Below are 22,705 nucleotides of genomic sequence, written 5' to 3'. Positions count from 1 at the left end.
AGACTTCTTCAGGCTGATTAGTCCCATTTCCTCCAACTATTCCTCATATGGCATTAGGTCAAGATTCCCTCTTCTTGATACTTTCCACTCATCTTATAACTGATCTCCTTTCAGCTTTAGTACCTGAACTAAATACATCCTAGGTGCAGTCTGACTATATCAGGGGAACATGAAGGTACTATCACTTCTTTATTCTCAGAAACTATAACTTTCTTAGTTCATCCTGAGGATACATTTACTTTTTTTTTGGCTACCTATCACATCAAACTGATTTTGATCATATTGAGTTTGCATTTCATTAAGACCTCAGATCTTTTTCAGATGAATTGCTGTCCAGAAATGCTTTAAAATTGCCAAAATTTTCTCTACTTTCAGATTGCCTTAAACAAAAAGATAAACTGTTGACCAGAACGTGATGGACCAATTTTTTTTCATTTTGCAAAAATAATATTTTTAAGAAAAATCATATGCTGTACAAAAAGACATAATGTTTCCAGGATCAAATTTGTATTACTAAAATAAAGAAGTTAGATGGTTTTATGTTGGGTCTTTGGAGACTAAAGAATGAGGTGGCTATTCTAGAAACTGCATGTTTTTCTTTCAAACTAATGTAGACATGTCAAGTATGGTCTTGCTGACTTCTAATGTATCAACCAAATGTTGTGTGTCTACTCATGGAAAAAAGATCATTAGAGTTTTTTGTCTGGATCAAAAAAATCAATATTGCTGCTTACATATATGAGTCCTATGGTATTTTTATTAGACTAGTCACTTACTCCTTTATTTATTATCCTTTATTTATTTTCGTTCTGTTCATAGTATTCTGTCTTCTTTTATACATATTTACCATCCACTGGAGATAATCAGGCTTTTTGAAAACTGAATTTTCATTCCCACTGTATATTATGTGCATAACTGAATCAGATGTTCACTTTGTACACACACACACATGCACACATACATAGACACACAAGCAGATGGGTTTAAATGCATGTCAGTATTAAAAACCAGCAAAAACTCAAAATGATCTCTTCCCTTCCCTATACTTTCCTTTAGCAATGTTATACTTAAGTGATTATACTAAGGATAAAAAAAATATTGTTCCTTCTTCTGCAGCTGTTACCACCACCTTGTCTAGTGAACTTCAACAAAAACCAAAGGCAGGTACTGTCAACATCAACAGTTGTGTGCTATAAGGTGATAATGACCTTATAACAGTAGTTATACTTGTAATAGTTCATCAGATCAGGATGATCTGATTATTTTTTTCTGTTTCTTGTAGTTTTTTTCTCTTTTAAAGCATGGCTTTTAATTCCTGCAGTTTAGGAAAAGGTAGTCTTTGCTTTGCTGCTCCTGGGAACCAAAGTTGAGTGAACACAGTGATTCTCAAAATGTTTTGATATAGTAGTAGCACACAAATGAAGGGAAATAAAAGATGCCATTTCTCCAGGTTTCATCAGTCAAATCTCTGTTGTTGATAATAAGGAGTAATCAAAGAGTGATGATGAGGTGGAATGATATAAAAGGATCACTGAAGTAGAATATTCATTCAGTGGTCCTGCCTTCAGAATTGTAGAACAAGTGAGCAAAGGAACTGGAAAAAAAAAAAACTACAAATGAGATAAAAGAAGATTAGAATGTTTTTAAAAACATTTGATGAACACATATGGCTTTTTCAGAATTTCATCCATCAGTGTTGGATGGAGTAATTTTTCTTTCTTTTTGGAATAAAATGCCAACCTTCCAATGACTCCCCCATCACTTAATCATGTTTCTGTTAGAGATGTCATCTAAAAAAAGGAAAATGTTTGGTGTACTTGGGGATGACAAGGTGGTTCTATGAATATAGCAGTCAGAGAGTAAAAAGATTCATGGAACTTTATGTTATAAAGGGAATAACTTTTTATTATTCCAGTGTCTAACTGGAATGAATTCAAAAAGTAGGTCCTTTCCAGTCCCCTTCTTTAATTTGCTAAAAGCAATGATTAAATCAATTATTAAATACTTTGTCATAGAATAAAGCAAATCTTTAATGTTTCTGATCTCTATTTCTCCTTCCCTACTTCTGGAGATATAACTTTTGAAAAATGGTAAAGGAAGCTGAAAATTTCCTAACAAGTATTGTAAAATGTCCTTTTCCCCACTCATAATGGAAGAGATGGTTGAAGAATGAAAAAAATGCATATCTGCTCTGTTATTGAAAATTGTTTAGTGATAAATACCATACTCTGCCTTCTATTATGACTAAATTGCTCAGTGAACTTTTGGCTCTATAATTTTCTCTATTGAATAGATGCAATATCATTAGGACTAATGAATGAGAAAAGACCTTTGTGGTTAATAAGGACATACATATTTGTCACCAAGAACTATAAATAGAAAGATTTCTGATCAGTTGAACTTTTGTCCGTAGTTTATAGATATTAGAGCACTTGGCCAGGATTTTGTATGCTAGGATGAGAAAGGATGGCTAGAATTTTTTAGGAAATGGAGGATTTGTTTAAGGAAAAACACTGGGATCTTTAGGTTTACATTTTTATGTCATATGGATATCAGGATGCAGAGAAGTAACAGCATAGGCAAAAAATAAAGGGGCCATATAAGAGAGGAAGAAAATAAATAAGATAGCAATTTGCATGATTTAATGAATGATAACTTGGGCAAGAATTTGAGCTTTATTAGGATTGACTCTTTATGTCTTTTGTATAGTTGGACCTTGTCCATGAATAAAACAAGGAAATCATGCAAGTAAGAATGAACTGGGTGGGGGAGGAGGGAAGGAGAATGATTAACAGATGATCAGAAAAAGGAATGTAATTTTGCCTTTCAGAAATCTAAAAGTTATCAAATTGGCATTCCAGGGGAGGAAAGTAATTTTAGTAGAAGACAACATTAAAATGAAAACAAAAAGTAAATTGGAAGGTACACTTTGGAAGACAATAGTAGCAGAGAGTGAAAAGAATCAGGGAATTAATGAATGTGTAGGTAAACCTTGAACATAGTTCAAGAGAAAGCATATTTTGAATTATTCTTACAGGTAAGATGCCTAGAGAAAACACATTATAATCAAGCACAGAGAACAGAATTAATTATAACACTTCCATACCAAGAAGAGAGTTTCCAGTCATTACTAGAATGAGTAAAATGGTATATAGCTGTTCTAGAATAAAAGTCAAATGTTTAAAAATGTTATAGGACTGTAGCACCTTAGGATGCTTGAATTCAGATGAGAAGAGATAAAGGTGCAATTCTGTTTTGGAAATTCTAGAGGAAGCCTGCTTTATTTAACAAACATTTGAAATGTAAAGATTGGTTATTGGGAAGGATGATATACAAAAAAAAGAGAGATAAAGATACTTGAGATACAGACTTTAATTGACATTTACCCAATATTATTGGAGAAACCAGTATAGGTCAACAGTGAGATACTGGAGCCCACAGAGAAAGAACTTTCAAAGGTGAATTTATTTGTAAGGTTATGAAGTCAAAATAAAGCAGAAATAAATTAGATCATTGATAAACTTAAATAAGAAATTATTACAACATTTTCAAATGCTTCAGGTCCTGTTTTTTCATTCAAATATGAATTTTAAATAATATCAAGAAATCCAAGGCAAAACTTTGTGACAAATTTGGCAACTGGCTTTTTCATTTGATTTTGAAGTATCTCATTGCAAATTTCAAAATATAAGGTTTGAAAAGGCAGAGAAAAATTGAAGTATCAATATCCCAAAACTTGACAGAGGATTCAGAACTTAAGAACTGCAATGAACTTTAACTGAGTATTTTATGTACTTCAGTGGTGGAACCAATGGCCAGCTTATAAAACAATAGCACAGATGATTGAGATAAATGCTTGAAAGGAATTTATGAAACTCTTGGGACTCACTAATCAAAGGAGAAAGTAAGTGAAGATCAGCTTAGTTTAGCCAAGTGACCTTTCCCTTCTTATTTAATTTCCAAATCAGAGTACTCAGTGTCCCTTTTTTCAAAGTCTCTGACATTACGGTTCTGACACACACCTATCAGCAAATACAGAACATCACAGCCTAGATTGCCTCAAAACCTACCCTTAATGAATTATTTCCCCCCCACCAAACAACCCTGTTTGGCAGAAATAATAAAGATGAGTAACTTGAGAGAGCCCCTAAAGCTTCAGCTTTTATTTTGGCCACTTACATAACATTCTTTAGGGATGTTAATGAAAACAGGCAGTTGCCATAGCAATCTCAGTAACTCCAGACATCTGATTCTACTGAAATACTCCCTGGTCTTCACCACACCCTTGCACAGTGCATAAGATCATAGCTGTTTCAGAGTTTGTGACAGTAAAAATAATTCCCATGAGCAGACATTGCTTTTTGTTGTTGTTGTTTATCTCAGTTTTTTTAAACATATTAATCTGAAATTTTTATTACCTCATTTATTATGAAAATAGCCTCTCTAGTTTTACCATATGTTGTGAGAACTCTAAGATAGTTCACCCCATTATACCCATTTTACATAGCTTACTAATACTGAAATTGAGTTGAATCCCAGATCATAAACAAGCAGATCTCAGGCAACAAATATTCATTGATTGCCTACTATATTCAAAAAACCCACATCAAAACAAAAAAAATGTGCTAGGCACAAGAGAAAGTGAACATTTTAGAAATTATATAATCCTTATTTTCATAGAGCTTGCTCAACTCTAATACAATGTACTCAAGTCTAATACAATGACATTATCTAAGTATACTAAAGAAATTTAGAACAAAATATTATGTAAAGTCCAAATGGAAGATAGTTGCTGTCCTGAGGAAAGCAATGAAGGCTTCATGGAAGGGGTGATATTTGAGATTGAACTTAAAGGGAAGATACAAGTTCAGCAAAATGTTAAAAGACAGGTTAACATAGGGCATATATATGTAAAGCAGAAAGCAGTCCATTTTGGTTATAGCCCACAGAAAGTTAGAAGAGGGGATTGATATGAAATAAGACTCAAAAGGTAAGTTGTTCTAATATTGGGTACCTTGAATGTCTTAATTTCATTCTTTAGACAATAGGAAGCCATCAAACTCTTTTGAACAGAAATTGTTCTGCCAAAAATATAAGACACACTTTATTGTTATTGTTCAGTTGTTTTAGTCATGTATGACTCTTTGTGCACTCAATTGGGGGTTTATTGGCAAAGATAATAGAGTGGTTTGCACTTCCTTCCTCAGTTCATTTTATGGATGAGGAATTGAGGCAAACAGAGATAGGTCACACAGCTAGTAAGTGTCAGAGTCTGAATTTGACTCACAAAGCTGAAACTTCCTGACTTCAGAACCAGAACTCTATCCACTGTGCCACCTCGCTACCCAAATGATATATATATAGGAGAGGGAACATAGAATGGAAGTAAAAGTCCTTCTAAAAGACTATTACAATAGTCCAAGTAGTCAGTAATGAAAGTGTACAGTAGGTTCATGGTAGTATAGTTGAAGAGGAACCTAAAATTGAAGTTACAGAATTGGCAGAGATTCATGTGATAGAGTACTGGGTTTAAAATCAGAACCTGGGTTTCATTCCCAAAACTAGCATTAACTGTGTGAATTTGAGCAAATCACTTCAGTTTCTTCATTTTGAGGGGATTGGATTAACTGATGTCTAAGATTGTTTCTTGCTATATATCAATGATTCATTATCCAGTTTGAAATATCAGAAACCTTAAGTTAGAAAAAAGTCCAAACATGGGAATCAATAAGTGAGGAAACTAACTAATAAGAAGAAGATATAAGAATGAAGTATAAGTTTAGAGGAAGCAATAATAAATTCTGTTTGGTGCAAGTTAAATTTGAGGTACAAATGGAACATTTGACTGAAGAAGCTTAATAGTTCAATTAAAATACAAGTTTGGAGCTTGGGAAAAAGAAAAGTCAGGACTAAAGAAAAAAATTTGGTAATCATCTACTTAGAAGAAATAGTTGAAACTATGAATGATTGAGAAGAGAATTGTAAAGATTCATATCTTTGAAATGACATAGTTCCAAGAAATGGTGAAAATCTGAGTTGTGATCAGATCAGTGGCTGAGGTGAGTTGAAAAAGATCATTGGAGTTAAGAGGCTGAGAAAGTAAATACTTCTTAGAAGATCATCAACATAAATATATTAAATTTCCTAAGGGTAATGGCAAGAGATAGATTGGAGAAAATTGAGCCAGATATTAATAATATTAAAGAATAACCTAGAAGTCATTTATGACCATTTAAAACCATAAGAATTACCTGTAATAAATAGTTAGCCTTATGATTTTTAGTCTTGGATTTGGAGATGGCCCCATGTCTCAGGACGTCTCCTGTCAAGAGTTCTGTTTTTATTTCAGCAGTGCTGTTGTATATTGATATTGGTTCTGGAATATTGTTAATGCATTGAATAGAAACCATCTCAACTTGGACTTGGGACTGAGAATCTACTGTAGCAAGCATTAAAGAGAATGACAGTATCTCAATATATTCAAAATTGAAAATATTGAAGTATCTGTGTCTATTATAGATTTGAATGACTGTATGAACTTTGCTACTTAAAAACTGCATGTTTCCAAAAATGCATGTAAGCTATTAGATTTAGAGACAATAACTTTAGAGAACAACTTTATACTATAATTCTCCTGAGTTGTGTACCCTTAAACCATCACTGAACACTGGAGCAGCTTTGGAATGCTGTTTTCCTGCGTTTTTATTTACAAACGGATCTATCTTTAATGAGATCTGTGCTTGGCAAAATACCATTTCTTGTAACCAATGCCATAACTAGTAAGATTTATGCCCAGGGCAAGTAAAACAGAATATACTCCTGGAATTATCTTCTCTGGAATGGCACGAAACTTCTACAACAGGGGTGTTAGGAGCCAGAGAAGAAGGAGCTCACTTGGGGTGCAGCCTCCAGAGAAGGAAATAGCATTTGATAATTTCATATTTTAGCTAATGATTCCTGCTACCTCGGTATTAAATTCAATTGTTTCTGTGCTTTTGAAGATCTGCAAGCATTCTATATGCCTTCTAATCTATGAACTTGAATTTGGTTTTATACATGCATATCTATATATGCATATGTGTATCTATTTAATTGTATTTCAGTATAATTGGTTTGATTTTTTAATAAGCACTTAAAAACATTTTGTGGAGTTCATTGGCTTCACGAGTCTGCCAAAGGGGTTCGTCTCCTCTCTCTCATTTTCTCTCTCTCTCTCTCTCTCTCTCTCTCTCTCTCTCTCTCTCTCTCTCTCTCTCTCTCTCTCTCTCTCTCTTCTCTCTCTCTCTCTCTCTCTCTCTCTCTCTCTCTCTCTCTCTCTCTCTCTCTCTCTCATTTTCTCGTTCTCTCTCTCTCTCTCTCTCTCTCTCTCTCTCTCTCTCTCTCTCTCTTACACACACACACACACACACACACACACACACACACACACACACACTATAAATATATATACACACAGCACATACACAAAATCAGAGCCCTGAAACAAATCCCCTTTGGTTATCCTACCTTGGTTATAGCTCTCACAAAATTTTACTTTGGCCATAGGAATGATTTAATCTATGAATGATTCAATCCAGTATTTTTGTGACTGATACTTGAAATATCAAACTGATAATCCAAGTAAAGCTCTTGTGTGTTCTTCAGACTTGGTTGCTCAGTCTTGCAAAGTATAAAATGCAAATAGGAACATTTACTAAAGATGAATAAGTTAAATTTCCTAGTTAGAATTTTCTGGCAAATATCAGTAGAAAGATGGATACACTAGGTTTTTTGTTTTGTTTGAGAGTTTTCATTTCAGGGCAGCTGATCACGTTCCTCATACTTACCTTCTATATCTTCTATATATTGCTGCTGTCCTCATGGTTTTTAGGATTCTATTGCCCATTTTAACTCTGCTGAAAGTCAGCATCAGAAATCTATATAACCTGTGTGATTGTATATCAATGTCTATGTAAGCCTAGTTCAACTCCAAGCAATGAATGTGAATTTCATTTTCATGAGCTCAACATTCAATATTTGGCCCAAGGAGGGAGTAAATGATGTTTCTGAGATCTTCAAAGACTTTGTAAGCATTTAAGTACATTTTTATAGTTTTCTTATATCTTTTTTCACTTTTTTCTTATAAAGTGCATAAAAATGTATAAAATGCATAAAAATGAAAAAGACTTTTTTAAAAAGGAGTTTAATTTCCAGAATCTCATTCATTGCAGCCTTGATCCTTAAACATCAGCTTTATCTCTCACATGCTGATCCTTGTTTTATAGCCAACCAGAACATCTTCTGAAAGTATTTATTCCAGACCAGGATCAAGCATCCCTGGCTCTCCAGGTCATACTATCTATGTAAGTATCCACTTCAATAAAGCTAGTAAATATAGGGACCTCTTATTAATGACAAAAAAATTTCATGGATCCCACTGACATAATAGAAAATCTATCAATTTTCTTGAGACAATTATGACAAAAAGCTACTATGAATTCAGTAACAGTTTTAAATGAAGTTGTATCTTACTCAACATAACAACTTCTACCTATATTTGGAAAATAGCAAATATACACATACATACATACATCTAATACAGATATGATAGATAAATAGATAGATACACTCACACGAAAAACCAGATATTATACTTGCCTGTTTGAGTTATTTAATGGAAAAGACAGTGCTCATATGGTTTGAGACACTTTGCAGCAACTCTTTTGCTGAATTGGAAATTGAAGTGATGCTCATCAGCTGGAAAGTGGCTATACAAGTTGTGATATGTGACTACAACAGGATAATATTATGCTGTAAGAAATGATGAGTGGGCAGGTCTTAGAAAAACTTGAAAAGATTCAAATGAACTGATGCTGAGTAAAATGAACAGAACCAAGAGAACATTGTACGCAGTAATTACATTATGTAGTGATCAACTATGACAGATTTAGCTCTTCTCAGCAATGCAATGATGAAGGACAACTCCAAAAGACCCAAAATGAAAACGCTATCCACATCCAGAGAAAAAACTATGGAATGTAAATGCAGATTGAAGCATACTATTTTCCCTTTTTTCCCCTTTGTTCTGATTCTTCTTTGACAACATGACTAATGTGGAAATATTTTTAATTTGACTGTGCACATATAACTTATATTAGATTGTTTCCTTTCTTGAGAAGAAATGAAGGAGGGGGGAAAATGTGGAATTCAAAATCTTATAAAAATCAATGTTAAAAATTATCTTTACATGTAATTGTAACACACAAAATACTATGAAAAAATAGCTCTTTTGCCTCTAGAGCTACACAGACATGGATTAGTGTTTAGTTTTACTTATTAGTAGAGAATTGTTTAAAAGTAGTTAGTTGAAAACAGATCATCCAAAAAACATTTCCATGTATGTCATGAAATACAATTGTTTGATTTTTATAGTCAGTCTATCTTTATAATTATTGAGTTAATATTAAAATAATTTTCATTTTCTAACCACACATCCTCTGGGTAATAGAGAGATAGGCCAGTGACATTGTAGAGATCATGGTATGTCACACCGTATTTCTTGCATATAATTTACATGAGGATTGATCTTAAATGCTGCTATTAAAGATCATGAGTTTGAGAAAGATAATTAAATATTGAGTTGCTTAAAGATGCAGCCCTTGTTCCTCACCATCTGGGAAGGCTGTTTACCCATCTGTTTCCAGTTAATTTTCTCTACATAATAAATTTAAAAAGATATCTTTAAGGGTGGAGTTTTTTTGTTTTTTGGGGGGTTTTTTGGCCTACTTCTTAGTGAGTTCTATAGAGTATTTTTCATAAGTTCCCAATTTTTTAATTGACTGATTTTCCCAGTAAAGATGCAGTCTTCCCTACAATATGATTGCTCTAGTTACTATATCTTCTTTCAAGAACAAACCTAGTTGGTGCTGGCAATAATATGAGCATTCATCCTAATTTTTCTTTCTCCTCTGTTTTTCCAGGCAAAAGTTGACAATGAGATCCTAGACTACAAGGATTTAGCAGCCATTCCCAAGGTCAAAGCAATTTATGACATTGAACGTCCAGATCTTATTACCTATGAGCCATTCTACTCTTCAGGCTATGAGGACAAACAGGAGAGACAGAGCCTTGGAGAGGTAATGAATTCCCAAGGGACCTGGTAATTTAATCATACCTGTATTGTTGCAGCAGGCTGCCTGTGCTTCTACCTGCTTTGAGACTTTCCCTATTCAAGACCATCCTTCACCCAACTTTCACATTGATCTTTCCATAGCACAAGTCTGACCATTCGTCCCCATTCTTCAATAATCTCCAGTGGCTTCCTATCACCTCTAGGATTTAATTAAAAAAAAAAAAAATTTCTGTCGGGGAGAGGGGAAGCTAGGTGGTGCATTGGATAGAGCACCAGTTCTGAAGTCAGGAGGACTTGAGTTCAAATGTGACCTCAGACACTTAACACTTTCTAGCTGTGTGACCCTGGCAAGGTACTTAACCCCAATTGCCTCAGGGGAAAAAATCTGGGGGGGGGGGAAGGGCATTCAAAGTTCTTTATTACCTAGTCTCTTCCTACCTGTCCAGGTTTCTTACATCTTATTTTGCCTCCTCCCCCAAAACACTCTGGGATAGTGATCCTGGTCTTCTTGCTCTTCCTCCAACAAAAATTGCATCTCCTAAATCCGTGCATTTTCGCTGGATAATTTCCATGCCTGAAATTCTCTCTGCCTCATTCCAACTCCTGGCTTCCCTCAAGTCTCAGCTAAAATCCCAGCTTCTGCCAAAATCTTTTTTCAGTCCTTCTTAGCATTAATGCTTCCCCCTGAAATTACCTCCATTTATGCTGCACTACACCACACACACGTATACCCATATGTGTATTTATACTTAACTGTTTGCATGTTACCTTTGCCAGTAGAGTGTGAACTTCCTGAGAACAAGGTCTGTTTTAGTGTAGGTTTTTTTTTTTTCCTTCTTTGTATCCCTAGCACTTAGCACCATGCTTGGCATGTAATAGGCACTTAATACATAGCTCTTAACTAACTCAGCTTTATTAAGGAAACAAAGATTCTTTAAGGCATGGCCCCTAGATTTTTTTCTCATTGTTTAAATTCAGAATAAAAATAATAAAACTAAAAATTTTTAAAAACTTTTCAAAAAGTACAAAAGAAAACAAAAACAAGTTCAAAAGGAAGCAGAGCCAAGCAGAACTATTTTGAATTTATATGTATGTATACATATAAAATCAAACAATGTAGAGTAAGTTCACAGCTTTATAGAAAATCCTTTTTTGTATGTTCTGCTATACATATTGAACGATTTGATTGGGGCTTTTATTTTGTTTTGCTTTTTAAGATCATTATAAAAAATAAAATTTAAAATGGAAAAAAATTGATCCCTATCCTCAAGCTGGTTACATTCTAAATTTACAATAAGGCAAACATATATTAGAACAAATAATACAAACAGAACTGAAGGAATTTGTGTGCCACAGGCTACAGCCTCAAGGAGAAAAGCTAAAGTCTGTTAAAGTTAAAATCATCAAGGAAGCTTCCCAGAGAAGATCTTGAACTGGGTCTGAAGACTAATTTTTTTTGGGGGGAAGAAGAAGAAAAGAAAAGGCCTTCCAGACAAGGTTAGGGAGAGCAGTGTGTTCTTGAGATGATGAGGAGACTATTATTGATGCTTAAATTTTCCTACAGGAAAGCTACCTGAGTTCTTCTTATCACTGAGGTGATTCAGAGTGCTTACTAGGATAAGGCAAATTTTTTTCTGAAACTGTCAACCCAGAAGAAGATCCTGTATTGAATCCAGGGTCTTAGGATCCTTCAGCCTGTCCCATAGCCCAAGGTTAGGGCTTTCACTACTGTAGTTCTCACTTCAAACCAAGGATGGATAGGCACAAAATAAAAGCTTTAATTAGAGTCAAAAGCACAAAACAATCCATTAAACAATAAAAAATGTATTCGTGAGGAAAAAAAGCACAGTTACTTTTACTTTTTTTGCATGATTTAATTCTAGCTTTAATTGGATTCATTCTCATGATTTTTTTTTCCTTATTTTTTTGTCACAAAAAAAAAAAATCTTCTTTTTCATGTTTTATTGCCCAAAGTATCTCAGAATTGGAAAGTTCCATTGCTTGAAAAATGATATTTGTGTTTTTTTTTCTTTTCTTAATTTTTTTCACAGGCAAAAAAGAAAAAAAAAAAAAAAAATCTCCTTTTCTATGTTTTATCGCCCAAAGTATTTCAGAATTGGAAAGTTCCATTGCTTGAGAAATGATATCTGTTTTCATGTAGTACCACCTAGTGGTCAAACAACACATTTCTGCAAAATGAGAGATGCTGACTTAACGGCTTTTTCAGAGTTACTCACAGCAAATCTCTAAATTCTACGTGCTTTCTCATATATTCACTTTCCTTGCCATGTCAGCAATTAGTGTAATTGTCCACTCAGCAAGATTCAGTTCCCTAACTGATGCTGGATTTTTCATGAACATAAGAGATGTAGAGAGGAAAGGTCAACATGTAACTCCTAGGAGAAGATCTCTTGGTCTTCAGCACTTCCCAGTCTCCTCCATGCTGCTATTGTTATAGGAGAGCAGTGACCAAATTTAGCTCAAGAAGCAGGCATTTAGTATAGACTTTGTACAAATAAAGAAGGTCGTCACCATAAAATTGCCTTCATATAAAAGCCATGGAAATGAATGCTAGTAACAAATATATTGGGATCTCTAGCCATAGGTGTACTAATGGGTGATGATAATTTGAACAGAATCCTTTTAAATACTAAAAACAAGCTGGGCAGGCAATCAACACACATTTTATTAAGTGTTTATTGTATGCCAGTGTAAACTTTAGTGTCAAACGGAAGTTTGCTATCATCCTAGATTAGGTCCTTGATATTACTTACCTGGATTCTTTTATTAGGCTCCCAATAGGTTTTCTTGCTTCCTCTTTCTTTTCTCACCAATCCATCCTGCAAAAGTTGCCAAAGTAATCTTCCTAAAATGTAGGTCCTCTCAACAATCCCTGCCCCCCCCAAATACCGCTTTCACTGGCTTTTCATTACCTCCTCAATTATGTTTTAAATTTGGAGTCACAGATACTTGAATTCAAATCCTCTCTTTGATATTTGCTCATTATGTACATGGACAACTCATTCAATCTCACCTTTAATTTTCTCATTTGCAAAATGGGAAATAATGATAGCATCAACCTCACAGTGTTATTGTAAGGATCAAAGTAACATATAAATTCTAGCTATAATAATAATTGCAATTATTATTAGCATCTAGACAAATCAAATCAATAAAAACATATTAAATACCTAGTGTATGCAAGGCCTCATGTTATGAGTTTAAGGGATACAAAGAAAGACATGGACCTTGCCCTTAAGAAGCTTGTAGTCTAGCCAGTGAGTCACAGTATAAGCATATGAAGGTTAAATTGTAGTAAACAGAAAACTGAAGGAGAAACAGTGAATAGAGTTCTGGATCTGGAGTCAGGAAGATCTGAGTTCAAATCCAGTTTCTAATATCTTCTAGATCCTGGGAAAATCATTTAACTCTATCTGTGTTGCTTTCCTCATCTATAAAATGAGGATAATAATATGTACCCATGACCCAGGATTATTATAAAAATAAAATAATATTTAGAAAGCATTTTGAAAACTTTAAAGGACTTGCTTGAATTCCCATATTGATAATTATAATTTAATTGTTAAATTTTAAATATTACTTTATTATTATTATTATTGAATAAGAGTATAAACAATAACTACCATACTTTCAGAGAATGGATAGATCATTGTAGGCAAGAATGGTCTGGGAAGGTTTTCTAGAGTTAAAAGGACTTGAACCAGTTCTTTTAGAGATAAGTAGGATTTTGTTATAAAGGAAAGATGGCATATGCAAAGTCTTATGAACATCAAACTCTATCTAAAATTCCCCTAGAAAAGTACTTCTTCAAAAATAAAATAAAATGTACTTCTTGAATCTTTTCTAAACATAGTAGAAAGAATGCTGAATGTAGTCAGGTGAGATCTGGATTCTAATCCCATCTCCAGTACTTAATAGCTAACTAAGTACAAACAGATCATTTCACCTCTATAAAAATTGGACTCAGAGAAATAGGATATGGGCTTAGAACACATATTGTTCCATTATTTTCTAGATTTATCACTGAGTCACAGATCTAAGAAGATAGAAATAATTAATGACAAATTTTTGGAAGGAAAAAAATTATGTTAAGAAAATGTTTTGACTTTGCATCCTTCTTTCTTATTCTCTCACAGTCTCCAAGGACTCTGTCTCCCACACCATCTGCAGAAGTAAGTATTGTGTGAGGAAACTGGGGTTCACTCTGGCAGTAAAAAATACTTGAGATTTTTCAGGGTTGCTGGTACTCTTCAGGACTTTTTAAAATAAGATGAATTCAAAAAATTCTGAAAATTATTTTTAGTAGCTATGAAAAAAACCTTGGGAGAATGTGTTAGCCCCATGTGTTTCTACTCGGCAAAGTCTACAGGATATGGGAACAAATCCAAAAAAGTGTTGCTGGTAATAGAGTGCCACACACTGAATCAGAGACAGCTCCACATACATAATGTATGGTATGCCCAATTCTGTACTCTGAGGTAGCATCTATATGGCTAACCCTGAAGAATCAGGTCATTTAATCTTATCTTCAATTATAAAATGGGAATTATAACATACTAAATACCTTCCTCTCAGGGTTATAATGATGAAAGTGGGAATCATTATTTTTAATAGTTTTTGTCAGAACATAATCATAGTGACACAGTTAATAAACATTTATTAAGTACTTTGCTATGCACTAGTAATTCAAAAAGAAATAAGAAAAAAACAAGTTCCTGTCCTCAAGAAGCTTATTATCTAATGGGGCTATTGAAGATATTTATGTATCATACTGATTTTAGGGGACTTTTTGGACATTTTATTTCTAGGGATACCAGGATGTTCGCGATCGAATGATCCATCGATCAACTAGTCAGGGCTCCATTAATTCTCCTGTCTACAGCCGTCATAGTTACACTCCAACAATGTCACGTTCTCCACAGCATTTTCACAGACCTGGTAAGGACAATGGCTATCTATGATCTCCTTACAAATATCATTACTACCTGATAACTCAGTGGTAGCCATCATTGGCTTTGAAAGGATAGTGGCCAAGTTTTTAACTTTCTTTTTCCTCCTGACAACTAACTTATAGCCATCTTTCATACTATTCATTAAATACTGAGTTTTTAAAGTTGCATTAATGGTTTCTTATGAATAATCTATATTGATGATCAAATGTCTTCATCAAGATATTGCTATTCCATGACAGAATAATGCAGACCTCATTAATGACCTGTTGAAAGAGCCAAATGCATAAGCTCTTAGTTATTCACATTGCTATGGAAAGCTTTGGAAATATTCAGTCCTATCAAGAACAGTTAAAAAATGGTTTCTGTATATAGCACTTGAAGACCACATCAGAATTACACCTATATTATGGCCCTCACTGGAACTTTCTTGCTCTCATTCCATTCATTTCAAGTACAGGATCCTCATTGCTATCAGGGCAAGGTAGCGGGAAGGGGAATATTTCTGTGTGGAATTGAAGAATGAAGAGTGATCAGAAATCTGAATTTTTAAAAATTCCCTGTGAAATAGAATTAGAAAGGAAGATGTGGGAATGGTGGTAAAATGATGTTATTGTTCTGTGCATCAATAAAGACTATTTTAAGTCTGTTTACCTTGATTTAATGATGAAAAAAAGTCAGCATGTCACTGTTTTTTAAAAAGTACTAGAATGATAATTGAAAGAAGTTAATGAATGTAAAAAGGCTGCAAATTTCTATTTATTGACAACAGATTTTATGCTCACACAATCCTCATTTGGCCAAAGTAGGTCTCATTCCAAACTCTCCTTCTTGCACAATGTAGGCAAATAAGCAGGCAGGTAATGAATACTTGTTAAATAAATGAATTAAAATACACTGGGGTTTTTGTTTGTTTTTGGAGGCCTTCATTAAATACTCAGGATGCCTGAATATTTTTACTTACCAACTGGAAATATTCCACTTAAAAGCTGGTACTTCCAGGTTATAAATAATCTTCTTTGTTACTCCCCCTTCCTTTCCTGTAGCCTCTGAGGGAATTATAGACCACTAAGATACCTGGTCTCTGGCATCAAAGCAGGCATAGATTGCATGGAGTGATTGGTAGAATAAGGTTCTTGTACTGGTGTTTATCTTCATCTCATAAGAAAAAAGATCCAATAAAGATTGGGGAGGAGAGGGGAGAGAGGATTGTACAGGGAACTTTATATGATCTTTTAAAAAATTATCTCTATTGATCATTTAAGAGTATTCATCTATTGCAATCATATTTCCTTTAAAACTGTTATGAATTATTTAGACTCACCTAGCCTTTGTAAGGTTTATTTCTCCACTTGTTATGTGCTTCTGCTGCAGGGCAGAAGGGGCAACTTTTTTGGATTTATTCTGTATATCTCTAAATGAGACTGGATTTAGAGTCTGATTCAGGAGTAACAATGGATGGTATTGATGTCCCTATGATTTCTGCTCATGCCTCCCTAAGTCACTTTTGCTTTCCTCTGGCTATGTAGATCTGTCCTAAATCCTTTAGGTGTGTATGTGCTTGTTTTGTTTTCTTTTGATTTTAATTTTTAGGGTCTACTAATTCTCAAAGATATTTGGAGGCTGATCCACCTGTCTATGGTGCTCAGCCTTGTCAGAAAACCTAAAGAGGATTTTTTCCCTTTCTAAATCCATAGCAAAATGGCATTAAGCTATTGGAGAGAAGTTTGCAGCTTTTCAAAAATAATAATAATAATAATTTCTGATATCAAGAATACTTACTTTAAATTTCCTCGAATTGTCATCTTCTTACATGCCTTTCAGTTGCCTTTGTTGTCAGATGCTTATCAAAACAGCTGCTAATTGATACATTTGGGTATTTGCAATGTTTGCATGTCAACAGCTGGTTGAGTCCCAACCCATGAGGTGTTGTTGCTCTTGTTTTTCCAATGACATTTATCCTGATAGGTGAATCAACGCCAACCTTGGTTTTTAAAATACTTTCTAAAATTTTGCCTAACCTTTGATTTGGTACATTTTTTAACCCTTTCTCCTTCCTACTTTTCAGACTTCTGATTAAAATGCTCTTTTCTTTTGGTGCCTTTCTCCCTGCTTCTGTCTTAATTTTTATTCTTCTTTTGTTTTCATTTTGTCCCTGTCCCATGATTCCTTTTGCTGCTGAAGAGCTGCTGTCTCCTGGTGTGCAGCGGTTATCATACCTGCGCACTAGCAGTCTCAGCTCCACCCACAATGACACCCGCCCCAACTCCCCATTCCGACACCACTTCTTTCCCCATATCAAAGGTAAGGAGTCAGGTCTTTCTAGCGAGTGCCCTGCATAGTGGAGATTTATTAGCACTCTTATGAAAGCTAATAAGGTTTATCTCCAAAAGGTAGCCTTGAGCTTTTTTAACCTCTCCGCATGTCTCTGATGTCTCACTACACTTGTGTGTGTATGTGTTTAGAACTGACATAACATCTTCCTTTGGGAGGAATATGTCATTTCTAAGGGCCCTAGATAAAGAAAAATATATATATATATATATACATATGTATATATATTACATATTAGAAATATATAGGCAATCTATGGCTTTAATGTATGCTTAGGGTACAAAGATTATTTTGGTGTTTACATTTCAAAAGCCACTTAATATGTAATATATAGCTCCTATGCTGGCCAAATTGGTATAAAATTTTAATAAATGATATGTATTTCCAAAAATATTTAAGCTACCACTATGTAGGAATTACCTAAATAGTTATGAGTTAATTAACAGTTTTAAGAAGTCTTGGCCAACATAAAAAGATCTATGGCAACACCTTAAATATTTGCTATCAAAAATTTCAGATGTTATCAAATCTTTTCTTTCTAAGGCCATATCTTTAAGTTATCTTCCTTTTACCTGGCCTGTCTTTCATTCAGAGAGTAAAAGGGTATATTTCCTGTTTTGTGTTCCCATTGTAGGTCTGTTTTTGGTCCTATTCCACATTTCTGTCCTTTCTATGATATTTAACCAGTCCTTCCTTATCATTGTTCTTTCATCTCCTATAGCAGACCTTGATCAGTGTTCATGTTTTCTTCTCCATTGTGGGAAAGCCAAGGATCCTGATGAGATTTAAAAGAGGTCATCATTTGAAATAAGTAGAAGTAGTACTGGTTTCTACTATCTACTTCATATGAAATAAGCCAGCTGATGGAAACCTCAGTGAGAAGAGATTCAGAAAATATAGGCTGTTGCCATGGATCTTTAAAAATGCTAATAAACTTCAACCATGTTCCAAGCACTCAAGTTAGTGACTTAAGAATCAGAATTCTAGGTAGAGGGTTGGGGAGAGTGGTTTTAATTAGCACACACTTGCAATCTACCTGAGCAATTTTTCTTTATATTAACTTGATTCTTAGTTATTAAAGGTCTTAAAAATAAATGCACTTCTCGTCATCAGCATGAAATTAGCCAACAAACTTTGTTATTTCAACATTTTGTATACACCAAAAAACAGCATTGCTGTCGTACTTTCTAATGGCACAAAGATCCTCTTCAATGGGCACTGTGAGAAAATACTTCTGATTTGCCTAAGTCTAAAATCTATCCATTCTTGCCAAGCCATTTTTAAAAAAATCAGTATTATTGTTATTATGTGTTTTTAGAATAAAACTATTTTTAAGCTGATCTCAGTTATCTATTATGGAAAAAGAATCATATAATTAAGGAACATCAGATCTGTAAATATTCAGTCAATCAAGAATTTCATCACTGTGGATATTCACAACACTAATGCTTATAATTCTTTCCCCTACAATTTGTAGAACACCTTCATGAATTGCTATAGTCAAATATATATACATATCACCTGATAACCAGCCCTCTGATGATAAACCTCTTGGAAGAGTTGGTTTTAGGATACAGACACATAGTCTACTCACATACTCATCTCACACTAAGCCCATACTCAAGGCCCTTCCAATTCCTTAATACTTGTTAGAAATTTTACTTATCTGGCATATTCTTTGATAAGTCAGCCCTACCCCAGAATAAGGTGGATATGGATAGTCCATTTATCCTTAGAGACCATGATATAGAAGTACTTATTCTAATTCAACTTCATTTTTATGCAGAAGAAAACATTACTGATTCATTAAAATGAAAATTTCCCATTTTTTGGAATAGGCCATTTTACCTCATATCTCAAACTTTTTCAAGATGAAAACTTTTGCAGTATATGTCATGCTTGAATTCATGTTAAAAGTTATAGAAATTAGGGGCAGCTGGGTGGCACAGTGGATAGAGCACCAGCTCAGGAGGACCCGAGTTCAAATGTGGTCTCAGACACTTAACACTTTCTAGCTGTATGACCCTGGGCAAGTCACTTAACCCCAGCCTCAAAAAAAAAAAGTTATAGAAATGTAGTCAAACTGTTATAGTGTAATATGCCATTTCTAATCTGAGACACAGCATTCATTTATTCAGATTCTATTGTTGCTCCACAATATGAGAGTATAGATTAAACAAAGAGCAGAAGCACTAATATTTGGTGTGTTCATTTTTTTCTAACATATGAAATCTAAGATACTTATTAAATAACTTAAAATATTCATTTCAACTTCCTTTTTCAATTAAAAAAAAATTGCATTTTTTGATACTGAGATACAATCGGCATCCTTCCCAAAAAAAATTTGATAACATTTTTGTTTATTTTTAGCCTTTCAATAATAAAATCATAATCTCTTCTGAAAAAAGGCTAAAAATGTCATATGTTTTTTGCTCCTATCTGCTGTTTTTTTCCAGCAGTGATAGATACCTTCATACTTTCGTATGGATCTGGGTTGCAAATCTTTAAACTCATGATTGGTAGAGACAATCAAATAAGGACACCTTCAGCAAAGCCATTAGGGCAAGGGTGATTACAATTAAAAAGTTTAAAAAATTCCCCTTCTTCGTATTTTCTCACTTGTACCTTATTTGTGCCAGTTAATATATCAATAGCTAGCATATGTTATTCAAAGACAAAAATATGCACGTGATAGCTACTGATATTAAAAGTGCAATGTCCTTATTGGCAAGCAAGCTAAATAATAATATGCCCTTTGGAGAAGGTGATTTCATTTAGGACTCCAGAATTTGCTTTGAATTCTACCATTCAGGTAGCACTGGATATTTGAAAAGGTTCAGTATTGTTTGAAAGGATTCAATGTTGGGATACTAATGGATTTCAGGATTTTATGAGTTATGTTTCTTTGCCTTCCGACATTCTATGGGCCTCGAGATTCTAGGAAAGTAATTTATTCACACAAGAGTTTTTAGTACTTGGAAGATATTCTATAAAGGGAATAGTTGTCCATTTTAAAAACATATTCAAGAGATTTTTTTTAAAATACCATGATCTTCAGGATTTGTTTTTTTCTTTGTTTGTTTTTGTAGTCTTTTATTTAAATGTTTGTTTTAAATCCTGGAGACTATCTCATTGAATTTGAGGAATTATCTTAGTTTAAAGAAGTGGAAGAGATGAGTATTTTAGAAGTGCTGAGGGACAGGCAGTGAAGATTTAGCTTTTCTATCAAACCAAAATAAGATTATCCCTTTGGACACACAAGTTCCATCATCTCTGATGCATGTCTGGCATAGGGGTTCCCCAAAGTACACTAAGCAAAAATCTATTGCATGAATAATAAAGCTGAATAGTTCAATATAAGATTCACTGTTTGTTCTTACTCACCTATCCCCTTCCAATTTTCCCCAAAAATTTCATTTCATTCCTGGGTATATTTGATTTCTCCTCTCCTGACCTTCTTTTCAGCTTCATTTTACATTGGTACGGTGCCATTCAATTATTATGCATGGCCCAAAGGTTTGGAAGGGAACCCGTTTTTGCTTTGGTTTTGGTAGTTGTGCACAGTTTGATGGGTTTCTCCTCCTTCCCATGACAATATTGCAACAACCACTATTTTCCATAAATTTGAAGCATGTAAGAAGATTGTGGAATGAATCAAATAAAGTTAGGTCCAACAGAGCCATATATTAAGTTTCTTCAGCCTGTCTTGGAATAATTTTCTTTGTTCTATCACAAAAATGATACTGAAAAGAGTTAGTTATTCCTTTTGTAGAGATTTAGTCAAACACCTGGCAGTCTTAGAATTCCTTGAAGAAATTTTAGAAGTTCCCAATGTTTTATGAGGCTCAGGACCATATTAGCAAGGGCATCACATTTGAAAATTATAACTAGGAAATTTATAGGGCAAAAATTTAGAGTGCAAAAGCTGAGCACTGCTTCAGGCTTCTCTCACCAGATGCCTCTCACTATGGGAAAGTAAATAAAACAGGCTATTTGTCTGCCATAAAACTGAAGTGGTAGAACCAATAAAGGAAAGAAATAGGGGATAAAACATTTCAAAAGTTGTCTACAGAGTGACTTACTTACTGAAGGATGAATCAGGTTTATTTCCCAAACTATAGTTTGAATGTCAGATGTCCTAAAGCTGAAGAGCTTTAACAACCCTCCATAGCTTGATCCAGATAAATGACAATGATCACCTCCATCATTAAAAAAGAAAAGATGTAAGGGTTTTTTCTTCCCTTCTCTCTATAAATGTAAAGGGCCACTGTTGTATGGTAAAGAATTAGAAATAAAGGACTGAGATAAATTATGTTTGTATACCCTCGTTGACTAATTTTTAACCTTGTTAGTTAGGCTCCATAACAATTTAGGATCACCAGATTATAAATATATTTATTTACACACACACACACACACACACACACACACACACACTCCTGAATGTGAGGAACAAGTTATTTTAATAGTCAAATAACTATAATGCTATTTATAGTAATAATAAATATAACTATAAATAGCATTACTATATTTGAATTTATATCTCTGCAGAGGAATAGTGATTACATTTCTTAAGGGAAAGGTTTATCTTAGAAAGGGGACTGTCGGCTTCATAGATATGACTTGGAGATTTCATTTACTTTTATATTCTTTATGTTGGATGTCAGCTTTTTTAGTTATACCTTTTTACTACAATTACACCATTGTATTATCCTCTTTTATTCCCTTTAACTTATCCATTTCTCAGACTTCTGTCAACCTCAATTTTCTGATGCAGTTAAAAATTTAGGAGACCTAGATAATACTACTGCTCTGCATTTACTTTATATAATACTTTAAAGTTTGCAGAGTGGTTGAGTGCTTTATCTCTTTGGTTCATCATAACAATCCTGGGGTAAAATTGCCATTATTATCTTCATTTTTACCAAAGAAGAAACTGAAATTAGGAGAGATTAGGCTATTTTCCCAGAATCACATAGCTAGTAAGAGCCTGAGACCATAATCAAATTCTAATCTTGACTCCAAATCTAGTGCCCTCTCCACAGTGCTATCCTGCCTTTTACCACACTTTGATTAATCCTGTTTTCTCTGGGCTTCATTTTCCTTAGCTCTCCAAGATTCTTTCCCACTCTGAGAGTCTATTAAAAGCATACTTAATTTGTTCAGTACTTAATTGTCTTATTTCTACTGGTCACCAAAGTCAGCTCAGGACAAAATGTGAAAATAGAAAGTGATCTGCCATCCACAATTTCCCTGAGTCATGCTCTTATCCCCTTTCAGGATCCTCAAA

At 34.1% G+C, this 22,705-nt stretch overlaps 1 protein-coding gene across 5 annotated transcripts in view; it reads left to right on the top strand.

Annotated features, from left to right (window-relative positions):
• Positions 1-22,705, top strand: part of ABLIM1 (actin binding LIM protein 1) — a 389,888-nt gene that overhangs the window by 337,657 nt on the left and 29,526 nt on the right. For all 5 annotated transcript variants that reach the window (XM_074295682.1, XM_074295684.1, XM_074295681.1 and 2 more), the window contains exons 9-12: positions 8,265-8,342; positions 9,960-10,115; positions 14,269-14,304; positions 14,941-15,070. In XM_074295682.1, coding sequence (XP_074151783.1) covers positions 8,265-8,342; positions 9,960-10,115; positions 14,269-14,304; positions 14,941-15,070 — 400 coding nt within the window. The remainder of the gene's footprint in view (positions 1-8,264; positions 8,343-9,959; positions 10,116-14,268; positions 14,305-14,940; positions 15,071-22,705) is intronic.

Source organism: Sminthopsis crassicaudata, chromosome 2, assembly GCF_048593235.1.
Source record: "Sminthopsis crassicaudata isolate SCR6 chromosome 2, ASM4859323v1, whole genome shotgun sequence".
Lineage (NCBI taxonomy): Eukaryota > Metazoa > Chordata > Mammalia > Dasyuromorphia > Dasyuridae > Sminthopsis > Sminthopsis crassicaudata.
This window is presented reverse-complemented; position numbering and strand designations above follow the sequence as displayed.